The sequence below is a fragment of the Agelaius tricolor genome, unplaced genomic scaffold (genome assembly GCF_023055355.1).
Source record: "Agelaius tricolor isolate 1412-34295 unplaced genomic scaffold, bAgeTri1.0.p SCAF_1, whole genome shotgun sequence".
Classification (NCBI taxonomy): domain Eukaryota; kingdom Metazoa; phylum Chordata; class Aves; order Passeriformes; family Icteridae; genus Agelaius; species Agelaius tricolor.
In genome coordinates this window covers 62,554,763-62,567,973 of record NW_027269261.1, presented here as the reverse complement: position 1 = coordinate 62,567,973, position 13,211 = coordinate 62,554,763, and the positions used below count along the sequence as shown (strand labels likewise).

At 41.8% G+C, this 13,211-nt stretch overlaps 1 protein-coding gene across 1 annotated transcript in view; it reads left to right on the top strand.

Moving 5' to 3' along the window:
* Nucleotides 1-13,211, top strand: part of RSPO3 (R-spondin 3) — a 58,084-nt gene that overhangs the window by 24,298 nt on the left and 20,575 nt on the right. The window contains exons 2-4 of the mRNA XM_071437311.1: nucleotides 6,835-7,026; nucleotides 8,555-8,701; nucleotides 11,023-11,220. Of these exons, the coding sequence (XP_071293412.1) occupies nucleotides 6,835-7,026; nucleotides 8,555-8,701; nucleotides 11,023-11,220 (537 nt within the window). The remainder of the gene's footprint in view (nucleotides 1-6,834; nucleotides 7,027-8,554; nucleotides 8,702-11,022; nucleotides 11,221-13,211) is intronic.

Genomic DNA, 13,211 nt, shown 5'->3' with positions numbered 1-13,211 from the left:
CCATATGAACCCTATAAAATCAGCTGGGGATCTTCATGACAGCAACTTGCAGGACTAGATTATTAAAATACTGTCTATATGTGCATCAAATATAATCTCTTTCCAAAAGTCACACCTCCTTTTTTATCTGAGCACAGATGCTTTATTTGCAAGTAGCTGAATCTGACAACTGTCATAACACAGCTGGTTATAGAATTATTAGGTTACTACAATTACTGGGTTACTACTTTTAATAGATCACATACTTACTCTTCTATAACAGCTTTTTTTTATTTAGACAATAAGATAGAGATTATGTAATTGAGTTTACATTTTAGAAAAAAATCATAATGTGTAGTCTTGAAGGCTGGGTATTTGGAAGCAACTACAACTCTAAAAGTAATATCTGTTGCTTACAGGATTTAGAACTTGATGTGAGAAAGTATTGCCTTCACCATCACTATCAGGTTGTTTAAGGCAATTTTCTCCAGGACCCTCTTTGGTTCCTATACTGGTTAAACTTCCTGGATGCCTGAATGTTGTTGGTGCTCCATAGTATGTGGGAAAAAAAAAAAAAAAGTCAATTTCCCTTCTCTCTCCATGAAAAGAATTTTTCAGTTTATTTACAAAACTCTCTGGAATGACAAGGAGCCATTTGTGGTTGTTGTGGCTGATTTCTGTTGTGCTGAAGATGCTAGGAGACTGCCTAAAACTCTGCACCCCTGGTGAGATTTTTCAGCCTGTTGATGCTCTTTCTAACCGAATTCAGGGGAAATGCATTCTGGCTGCCAGTATACTTAATTTTCAGGATCACCCTGCCAGACATGTGTTTAATAATGATGAGGCAATCCCCAGTGAGGTCTTGGCCATTTGGGCCAAGGGCCTCCTTGCTCATAGACACCACTACAAAACAGTTATGGATACTCCCTGAGACTGTGGAACAGTCCCATACTCACATTTCTGTTGCTTTTTAGAACTATTGACATTTGGTGAGTAAAATAAGTTGGTTTCTTTTCCCTCAGACATGAAGTGCCTCTTGAAGAGAAAAATATTGTCAAGCCAGGCAGATGTTTGGGGAATTTTCTTTTGTTTTGTATAAGATCTTTTCCCTTCAAAACATAGGAAGACGCTTGGGAATCTTCCTTGCTACATGCTTTGTATCAGATGGCAGCAATACTCTGAAATAAAATAGAAGTCAGGCAAATCTCTGGAGGAGTTACCACCCTCTCAGAAAGAAATCCTAAAATATTTGTGAAGATCAAATCACAAAGAGAAGCAGAAGACATTAAGCCTTTAGTTGACTTTTAGACTGATTTTCCCTCTTTGCCTCTTTTGCGGGTGCCTCAGATTCCTGCAGACCCAGAGGGGGCTGAACAGAGAGTACACATTCCTCAGCTATCACCACTGATTCAGTTGCATCCCAGAAAACTTATTGCCAATCCAGAGTAGGAATTGCCATGTACAGGTTTATCTTCCCCAGCTGCTCCCCCATGGCAGCACATCCAGTCCCTTGGCTCCCTGCAGGTGATTTAAGGCCTAGTGATCAAGCAGAGCTTAGCCTGCAAGACTGAACTCAGGTTTCACCTTGGCCCAGGCTGGCAATCTGTTTAGTACTGATAATGCACACTTATCAAACCCACACATAGTGGCTCTCCCAGGGCTGTCCTACCACTCCTGGGCTTTGTCCCTGCTCTGCACTGCCTGTTGCCTGCAGGACAGTTCAGCTTTTTTCCTCACCATTGTGTGTCCCACCTCTAGTGCTTTTCCACACAAAGAAACACTGTCCAAGAAAGAGTCTGAGGAAATAGGCTGTGGTTTGCAAACTGAATTCCTTAATGACTTTTTCATTAGAAGAGCTGACTGCCAAATGCTGTTTGCGCTTGCCTAAAGGACAGTCTGCATGATTGAGAGTAGCTCTGCTTTACATGAAGTATTGTTTTCAGGCCACCACCACAGGCAGCTGCTTCTCACTAGGCAAGGGAAAGAGCAAGGAACGTGAGTGAGCACACAGAGCAATTGAATGACACGAGAACCCATGGGATTTCCCATCCCAAATACACACCACCACAAGGGCTCATGTCCGTGTGGGCGCTGTGTGGTGGTAAAAGCTGAGGTGGGGTCTGGCTCTCCTGGCAAGGGGCAGCCCAGCTGGGAAGGCCGAATTCCAGAGCAGCTCTGCTGTGAAAATATTTCCTGTGAGAACACGCAAGCCTGAGAAACCAGGAGCAGCAGCAGGGATGGATTCCATTTGCCTAGCACATCCATTTCAAGAGCAAACCTCTGAAGGGATATCTTGTTGTTGGAGTGGTGATGAGACACTGCACCTCAGCTGCAGCAAATGGGCAAAGAATATTCTTCTACCCCGTGCTTTCCCCCGGGTGTCAGAATGTATGCCCAGCTGGATTTCTCCTGCATTTTCTTATTTCCATGGTTTTTTGATCCCCTGAGTTTTAATCTATACATGGAGTGAAATTGATTGAAAAATATAATCTCAAATGTTTAGAATTTATTTGCTGCACACGGTCAAAATTTAGCTTCTTGTCCACAAAAGTTCAGATTCAAATTCAGCTCCTTATCCTTAACTTTCTACTTTTAACAGGGACAAGTTGTTTAACAGGGACTCATTGTTTCCAGAGTAGGGCTTTGGAAAATATTCTGAGATTTCATTTGCTAATGAGACTTAACTGATAACTGGTCAAGTGGCTTGCACAAAAAGAGGCCTCTGGGAAAAAAAGAGCTTAAAGTCAGACAGGAGAAGGGAATAGTTCAACATCCGTTTAGGGTCTTCTCTAATCTCCAGTATTTAGGTTTTAAAAAAAAAAAAAAAAAGAAGGGGTAGATTTTGGACCTATAGCCAGTCATTAGTCTGCAAGTGAGTAGTTTGTATTACTTCTGGCTGATGTTTGTGTAAGAGCTGAGAAAGAACTTGTCTGTGGGTCTCTGTGCTCCCACCATTTGCTTTGCCCACTGCTATGCTGTATTTTCCATCCCTGAGAGTCTCCGATTTCACTGTGCTCAAAAAGTGTTTGGATACAAGACGGCGGAGCACTCAATGGTTAGCAGGGTCATGCATAGAATATTTCATCCCCATTGAGTCAGTTCTGAAAGTTGGTGAGAATTTTTTACATTTCATTTTTTTTGTCTTTGTAATGGAGCAGGCTGCACCAAAGACCAAGTGGTTTCAAGAAAGTGTACTTATCAAGAGCATGTCTTGGACATATTTGCTGCTGTCCAAGACAGTAGCTATGCTACTCCATACCTCCTGGTTCTGCAGCCAGTGTCTAACCCACAAGGCCACAGTGCCCAACCCTCTGCCAAGGCACTGAATCTCTCTTCATCCCTCTTACCACATCTATAATTTGTGGCTAACAGGAGTGGTCTGTGCTCTCCTAGTGCTTTATCACCTGCTTTTTCACTTCAAAGTGTTTCTCCATGTGAATATACATTACTCACCCATTTCTACTGTTTACCTTAGTATAGAAATTTGAAGCAATGCTTACACCTGGTGTACTGTGACTGGATTTCACTAGGTGGGGTTTATGTTTACAGCTTCCTGTGGCACACCACTTAAACTCTGAGCTCTGTGTCTGATACTAGTTAAAAAAAGAGGTAAAACCACTGGTTGCTTCTTTGGGGTTATGGTTGGAGCTGGTGAAGCACTTGAGATCAGCAGGTACTAACAATTTGCTGCAATGAGAGAGGAAGAGTAAGGGCCAGTTCTTTACCCAGATTGAATGGATTCTGGAATCCCTTCAATCCCATCCAGCTTTTGCTGCAGGGGAAGGACTGGCCCATACATTGCAAGGATATGGCAAGCATCTGGATCTGAACCAGAGAGGGAAGAGGCTGAGAGGTAACAAGAATGAGATTTTCAGCTGGAGCTTGGAGATGCCTAACTTCAAACACGTTATCTCATCCTCTAGGCACAAATATTTTTGCTCCACTTTTTTTTTTCTTCCAGGTTCAATGACAAAACCCAGTGCTTTCAAAGAATGCCAGTTTCTGGAGCATGTGGCTTGTCCCTCCCTGCTTTGATTCTTGCCTAGGGCAGAATAAGGTTCTTCCCTTATTGCAAGACAAATGAGAAACTAATTTATTACACAGGTACAAGACTGAAAGAAATGCCAGATGCAGTAAGAGACAATCAAAAAAGCACATCTCTTTAATAGTTTTTAAAAGAAAAAGCCCGTGTTTCATGTAAAATGTTGATTCTGACTTTTCAGTGATATTTTTCTTTAAGAATTTCCAAGAACTGGAACTTATTGTGCTTCATACGTTTAGTTATAACATGACATGAAATCAGTGGAGCTTGACTTGCATATTTTTTCCTATTCCTTGCTCCATAACACTGCAATAACATTCTCCATTTGGAACTATGCTTTCCTTTTTTGCTGTGTTATTTGTATGAGATGTATCTGGAATGCAGGAGAAGAGGCAGAAATTGTGAAAATGGCTAGGAGTACATTTTATTTTATACTTAGTACTTCTGGAGTTAAAGGGGAGATGGAAATTGGCCATGTAATGGATCTTAGCTATAGAGCATTATCATATTTCAATAGTAAAGTATTGCCTGTCTCGGCTCACACACACATCTTGACCTCAGAGCAGTTGCACATAATGTTTTCTCTGTCAAGAGAATCTATTCATAATGATGTGTCACAGGTGCTCACACATAATATGTTTCCCGTCAAAAGTGATCATCCATATTTTATACAGCAGCTTTGATGACAAATATTTTGTCCTTCAGCTGCTTTTTCATCCAACTGTCAGACTTAATGAAGGAAAGTCACAGATAGTTTTTAAATAATGTCAGCTTCTTAGATCACATTACTGTGTCTGCCTTTTAAAGCTGTTTCATACAAGGGCCACAAGACAGAGGAGAGAGAGATAAGGATGTTTTCATTTACTTAATTTTAGAAAGAAAAAATTTTCCAGGCTGTTAATTTCAAAATCAATAAGCTCTGTGCCTTTAGAATATTTTCAGAAAAAAAAAAAAAGTGTTCTATTTATTAAGTATTCAGTATTTTGAGAGTCTAGTGAAAGCAAGTATGATAACTGAATTGGGGTTGCAACTTCTCACTGCTGAATGTCATTTATTCTCAGAGTGGTGTCATGTACTCATTGTAAACACACTTTCCTCTAGGTTATGCTACAAAATGAATGTCTCAGTACACACAGAGAATTGAGTTCTTGTCTTCTTACTGAAATTGTTTGTGCACAGCAAGGCCAAAGTTTGTACATTTCATGTATGTCCAGCCCTACTGAGAGAAATAACCCTCATTCCTCATTTTATTAATGAAAGAGGAAGAATGAACTTGAATTCCCTTTGAGGTTCTTCAGGTCACAGGACTTGTCATTGAAACCTCAGAGCCCAGCAAAGTGCTTTTCCCATTCATGGGACATGTCTTTTCTGCTGAGAGTGTAAGTGAGCAAAGTACAGAGGTGTTGCTGAACTTCCCTGCCAGGCAACCCTGCCCTGAGCAGCAGGCAGTGGTGCCTCTCAACATACAAGCCATGGATTCATACGGATTCCTGGTCTGCCTCCAAGGGCTCCACAGAAAAGAGTTGAAAAAAACAAGTTAATTTTGTGTGCAAGCTATTTAGCAGTGTCTGCAGATCAAAATAAAATCAAAACACTAAAATAGGCAATCACACCATGCATGTGCACATTTATAAAATTATCACTGGCCTGAGGAGAAGGCAGAACAAGAAGCCAATAGTATTTAGAAATACAAGTTACAAATGTAAATGAGGACTATATTTTTTCTATATATGAAATATAACCAGGTGTGTTAGGCTGAGAGATTAAAGCTTGCACTTTAAAAAATTACTATTTTTCATGCAAGACAAGGCCAAAACAAGAGGGCACACAGGGTCTGGCATTAGTTGATGCTCCATTATTTTTTTAGTTTCAGTTTATTTAAGAAAGCAAGCAAGAAGGAATTAAAAGTAGGTAAGGTAACAACTTCTCAGGTACAGGAGGATGCAAAACTTTATTCTCTACCACTGAGAAGTAATGCACTTCATTGTATCACACAGCAGATTAATGTCTGCTACTGAAAAGATAGTCTGCAACAGCATCCTCTTTCCTGCTATCCCCAAGCCCCTAAAGAAGTTAGGCAGTGGGTGTAATAAATTTTGTTTTCCTTGTCTGAAGAATTAGAACAATTCAATTGAAAGGCAAATATAATCCTACCTATGCTATATGCTGAGACTGGAGCAGGATAAATGCCACAGTTAAGTCTAAACATCAGGTTGTAATTGTTAGAGATTAAAAACATGCCAGAGAGAACATTCCAGGGAAAGAAGGAGGGTGAGAAGAATGGCTCTCCTGTGTCTTTTTTTTAAGGCAAAGTATCATCAGATCTTACAAGGGCATATTCCTGCACAGCAGAACTCAAATAAAATGGCATTTAGTCAACAAAGGAAATTATACACTAGATCGATTTTTAATCATCCAACTAGGAAAAGAAAGAATAAGTGAACATGAATTTTTCTGCTGAGACAAGTGCACATAAGGCAGAAAAGCCCCTGAAAATAAGGAAAAGAAAAATGAATGTTCTCTAGAATGCTGCTGTTCCATATCATCTATTTCAAAGATCATTTACTGTTGGCTATTTCTGCAAGATGCAAAGATGTCGGCTGAGCTTCTCATTTTTATGCAGATGAAATAATTTCTGAAATGACAAGTCAGGTCATAAGAGACACAAGAAAAAATGAAGCAATCTTTAAGAGCTGTCAGAGAGATGGATGGTCCACCCTTCCAAGTGCAGAGGAACCATTATTTCATGGTCTTGTTTAAGGTATTGTTTTCTCACAGTTTGTTTGTTTTTTTTTTAATTCTTTTCTTCTCAGTGCATCCTAATGTGAGCCAGGGTTGCCAAGGAGGGTGTGCTACATGCTCTGACTACAACGGATGCCTGTCATGTAAGCCCAGGCTCTTCTTTGTTCTGGAGAGGATTGGCATGAAACAGATTGGAGTGTGTCTTTCCTCGTGTCCAAGCGGATACTATGGGACACGGTATCCCGACATTAATAAGTGTGCAAGTAAGTGCTGGGGAAAGGGGAAGCACGTGGATTTGTTTGTTCTCTCTTGAATTCTGTGTCTCCTTAGGAGTCAAGTCAATAGAGAAGCAGATGGACAGGCTCTGTCCTTATTTGCTCAGTTCTTTGTAGTAGTGCAGTAAATATTAACCTAAGCAAGAAGTTGAAGACCACAAAAATGGCCTAAAGCTCAGGGATCCTGGCTTTGCATGAATGACCTGCCTAGAACCCAGGTGATGGCCTTGTCCTCCTCCTCTACATCCCCATGTGAAGGGGAAGAACTGGTGGGCACCAGTGCCCTCCAGAAGCAAGAGAACGCGGGCAGCTCTGAAGAGAGAGAGGGGACTGAGGAATGCTGAATCTTGGTACTGGAGCTGTCTAACCCACTGCCCTTACTCACCTGAGCCCTGCAACAAGGAAATAAGGTGGCAGGTGGCATGCTTTGGAGATGTGGTTTGCCCTGGTCTCTTTATAGCTTGTCTAAAGCTCACTGTAGTCCTCTGAATGCCTGTAGAAGCTGGCCAGGTTTCAGCTGGCCAGATTTCAGCCTGATTTGGGGGAATTTACTGGTTTGTGTTGTTTCCAGGCTGGGGGACAGAGAAGCCAACTCTATTCTCTACTGCTCAGGCAACATTTTGACCCCACTATGGATTTTTGAACCATAAATGAACTGGAAAAGATCACAATGTCCTCCCCACTCCTCTTACTGTTGTTGAATTCACTGTTTTTAATCCCACAGGTGATATAAAAACATAAGAGTGATGGCCAAGAAACTCTCCCAGTTTTTACCTGGTAATAAAAGTTATTTAATGAATGGACCCTGGAGTAAACTCTTACAGAGTAATTTGACACTGCAAAGTATTTGCTCGCTTTTTAGCAGTGTGTGGCCTCGCATATCAAACATGAGCTGTGCCATACATAAGGTTTTATGCATTTCTCTTAAAAATTTCTGAGAACTGGGAAATGGATCAGCAATGCCAATTTGGATAGTCATATAGAGAATACATTAAATACTACAGAACATCTGCTTGAACATCAGGGAACCATTTAAAGAAAAAGAAAGATATGTTGATCAAAACCACTCTTAAGCAGATTCTAAATTCTGGCATATTTTTTTTTTCTCCTTCATGAATATTTTTATCTCCTGGAGACAGGAGATAGGAGTGTGGAGCTGACCTAGCACCTGTGTCCCATGGGGTTAATTAGTACCTATGTGGTGCCAGGGCAGGGCAGAAGCAGCACAGTGTTATTCTCATGTGCTCTGCTCTGCCTGCCATTTGCATAGGTCTCCAAGAAGATTAGCAGTGTGAGGCTGTTCAGCATCAGGCCATCCTTTCTAAATTCTCACCCATGCCAGGGTCACCTGTGGCTGGCTTCACCATGTGTACTGGTCAGGAAGAAGACCTAACATAATTTGTTTCCTTTGAGGATTGTCTGACATTGCTAGAATTGTGTGATTCTGGTATATGTGAGAGAGCCTATGGCAGTTCATGGCTAAGAGCAACAATGCTGTTTACTATTTGCGTTTCAGAATGTAAAGCTGACTGTGATACCTGCTTCACCAGAAACTTCTGCACAAAGTGTAAAAGTGGGTTTTACTTATACAGTGGAAAGTGCCTTGAAAAGTGCCCTGATGGGCTGGAAGCCAACAACCACACGATGGAGTGCACCAGCATCGGTGAGTCTGCTCCCCATGTCCTGCCTTGTTTTCTCAGAGGGGGTGTGGGATCTAGGGAAGGCATGATCAGTTACAACACTGGGGAAATGAAAATGTTCTTCATAACAAGATATATTCCCCAGCACAAAACACTCAAGGTATTTCCCAAGTCTGCCACTTCACAAGAGGCACAAACCTGGTTGTGTCCTGCAAAAACAGCCTTGATTCTAAGGGCAATTCTGCCAGAGGAAGGACAGCCTGTTTGGTCTGCCCTGAGGTAGCAAGACATCCATCTCTTGCTTGGTTACTGTGTTATGCAGCACCACGAACAGCAAAGTTTCAAAAACCCTGAGTCAGATCCCACATGTAGTTTAAAAAAGATTAAAATACTAATGGCTTTACTTTAGCTCCCTTGTACCACCTGAGCCTTCAAAGCATGTATGCAACAACATTTTGAAGCTTACCTTTTCAAAGGTGAAGGCTAAAAACTAATATATTAAGGAAACATCCCCCCAAAAAACCTCCAATCTCCAAAATGGTGCAATAATCACCAGACTTCAGAAAATGAGGATTACAAATAGGGTGCCACTGACACTGAAGGAGTGAGATTGATGTCATTGTGACTCACTGGCTGTGGAGAAGAGACTTGCTTTTGTATCTTGAGCCTCTGACTCAAAAGCTCCAATTATTCACACAAGGGCAATTTCAGAGGTCACCACACCTAACTGTCTGCTCCATCCCTCAGCCATCTCTCCAAATGAAAGAAGAACAAGTGAAATGTTTGCCTGTGAGCAGCTGCAGTTAGCATCCCCCACCACGGGCACACTGAAGCTATGGCAGGGCTCAGCTTATTTTAGTACTTTGGCTGTGAATTGTGATGGCTGAGGGCTGTGAGCTGCAGTGCAAGCCGTAACCTCTTCAGCCACCAGCAACCAGAGAGACAGCACTTAGGCAGAGTCTGGCCGTGATGGAAATCTTCTCCACAGTGTCATGCACATAGCTCTCTCTGGCATCGAGTGTTTTGGAGGGGAAGTAACGCAGGAATAAAAATAATGTGCAGTAGTTTGGCATTTTCCTTCTCAAATATACATTAGTTCAGGTGGTAGTGTAGGCTTTTATGGTTTTATTTTCAAGACTTTCATCTTTGAAAGAAATTCAAGGGATCATTTTTGTTTCTTGATGGCTGTTTCCAACTGCTGTAGACTCAGCTGCTTTAACAGTGAGTCAGTCTCAAAGAGGAAAAGCCATTTAAAGCTATGGAGTAAAACCAGAACCTTTTTGTGCATGTGAAAGCCAATTATTTTAGCAGAAGAGCCCCAGTGTAACATGAAAAAAATGACCCATATGACAACTCACTGGAGGAAGGTTCAGAGATTGCCTAAAGTCTGTTATATTTCTAGGTTTCAGAAAATTTAGAAGTAAATTCTGGATTTGGAAAAATGTTGACTTGCTAATTTGTCTTTATAGAGGAGCAGGAAGTCTTTCCTTCTTCAGTGGTGACTTATAATCTTAAGCATGCAGTTGGACTTAAAGTAAATACATACATTTACTATCTTTTTTCAAGAGAAAGATAGCAAGATGGCATAAGAGAAGGATTGCTATTAAAAGCATATTGTTAGCCTTCCAAGTTTATTCCCATGTTTTGTTTACACTCTTTGGATAAGCGTGAAATGTCACACCTTCTGACCTCCAAACAGCACAGGATGCACATTCACATCACTCTGGTTTAGAAAGGGTAATCTGCACCATTCTGAAAAGCTCGAAGCCTCACACTGACCCAAATTCTCCTCTGCTTTGCCTGTTTCTAGCTTCTGTATTCTACAGATGATGGGTCTTTAGGTGGCCAAAGACACTTGACTTCCAGTGTAACGTCTTTTGATATCAGTTGGTCCTTTATAACTATCAATTTCCCAATTTCCACCTTTGAGATGAGCTGCAGCAGCTTGACCCAATGGCTTCACTCACCTTTCACACAGGCATGACCAAAGTTTATTCCACCAAAGCTAAAAGGGTTTACACCTCCATCAAACCAAAGAAAAGTCAGAACAAACCCCAGTAACTGATTCCACTGAGACCAGTAGCACTGTTATTGCCTTGCTTCAGGAATGTAATTACAAAACAGTGAGTAGAAAATAGTAACTGTTATAATCATTTGACATTATTTTGTGCTGCATATCCTTAACAATACAATTTCTGTCAATTCATTGCTGCAACTCACAACTGATTAATTCCATTAGTTTTTGCCACCTTTTGGCTGATGCAGAATGAAAATAATGTACCATATGTATTCTGTATACAAAAAACATATTGGTCAGGCTAAGTTTATTTTATGTTTATTGCAGTGCACTGTGAAACTAGTGAGTGGAGTCCGTGGAGCCCTTGCATGAAGAAAGGAAAAACTTGTGGTTTCAAAAGAGGAAATGAAGTGAGGGTCAAAGAGATCATACAGCATCCATCAGCAAGGGGAAATCCTTGCCCAGCTACAACCGAGAGCAGAAAATGTATTGTACAAAGAAAGAGATGTCAGAAGGAAGGAAAAGGTACCAAGTTATCATCATCATAATATGAGATTGATATTGTGTTGTTTTAATAATTCGCACCTGAATTCTTAGGCCTTAATTTCAGGCTTCATCAAAGCTGCCGTTGATGTGGTGGTTTTTGGGCCAGAGAGAATTGTGCCTTTGCCTGCAGTAAATAAAATCCTAACACTGCTCAAAAAATGTGCTTTGTGTGATCTAGAGAGGACAGGGTGGGCCGGAAGGGAAGGCACTTTGTCTCCCAATTCTGTCTGCTGAAAGAGTTGCCAAGATGAAAAGTTGCATTGTAGCGCTCAGAACAAACAGATCCATCATAAAACATGTCAGGGTGGGTGTTGTCTGTTGGGTATCAGGCAGCCAAGTTTCGTGCTTCAACAGAGGGATTCCTCTAAACCAATTCCTATTTCATGCTTCCCTACAAGATTTTAACTCTTGTAAATGCAGTGCTGTGGCCTCTCTCCCAGCCTGAACTCTTTACTAGCTCTGGCTGAACAACATAACCTGACCCTGACATCTGCATCTGGGTCATCGAGTCCCAGCGTGGGAGAAAGATCACAGCATTGCATGGCAGACAAGGGAAACTCCACTTGGTTTCACCCAAGAAGCAAGGCTGCCAGCAGAACTGTCCCTCCATGCAAGGCAGCTTGTGAGACTTACTCCCCAGCATGGCAGTGAGGGAATGGCATCACATATGTTAAGACTGGGAGATGCTTAAAAAGTTTATGAAATAATAATTTACATAAATTCCACTCAGTAGATACTGTAGTTTGATTATTCTCCCCTTCTTGCAGAGGGGAAATTACTTGATCTGTCCTCAGTGAAGTTACTCTGGTTGACACAGGTGTAACTATAGACTATTTCCTTTTCTCCATTCCTCCCCTTTCCCCATCTATCTATTTCTCTCTTTCCTCCCACCCCTTCTGAGGGTGAGTGGAAGAGGTGGAGCAGCTGCCCCTCCATGTGAACATCTGTGAGGCAGCAGTAGCTGCTGGTACCAAGTAACAACCCCCTGTTCCACTGTCAAATGATGGCCAGGCTTGCTGCAGATGACAGGGAAATGCTCAAGGGGCTTGGATCTTGTAACCCTTTTGAAGGTTACCTCATTCCCTGGGGATGCACCTCATGAAAAGGGCAATAATGTTATTAGAGAGAGTCCAAATAAGGGCCACAAAGATGTTGAAGGGCCTTGAGGGGAAGCCATATGGGGAGTAGCTGAGGTCACTTGATCTGCTCAGACTGAAGAGGAGGAGATTGAGGGGAGATCCCCTTGCTGTCTACAGCTTCCTTGTGAGGGGAAGAGAAGATGCAGACACTGATCTCTTCTCTGTGCTGACCAGGGACAGGACCAAAGGGAATGACCTGAAGTTGTGTCAGGAGAGGTTTAGGTTGGCTATCAGGAAAAGATTCTTCAGCCAGAGGGTGACTGGTCACTGGAACAGGCTTCCTAGAGAAGTGGTCACAGCACCAAGCCTGACAGAGTTCAAGAAGCATTTCGACAATGCTCTCAAGCACATGGTGTGACTGTTGGGGTGTCCTGCTCAAGGCCAGGAGTTGGACTTGATGATCCTTGAGGGTCCCTTCCAACTCAGCATATTCTATGATTCTGTGATTCTATAGACCAGATAGCTACAGGTGACTCTTCCTCACCCAAGAACTGGGTAGATCTACTGATCTATAGGGCATAGATGTCACCTCCTGCTCCTTGAGTCAGGCAGTGTCCTGAAGAGGTAGAGAACTGTACCTGTGTCAAGGTCACGGTCAAGACAACCTATTTACTGATTCCCTTTAGAAATCCTACAGATTTCTATGTTCAAAATGTCCGTGCTTGGTTCTGTTTCTACACAGTGGCACAACTTGAAACAGCCTCTCATTAGCCCACTGTAACTGGGGAAAGAGTGCATTTTTTTTCCCTACCAAAGCCTAATCTTGACAGAGATGAAAATATAGGACTGAACTGTAATTTTGGACTATGAAACTAGGTTTTTTTTGAGGCG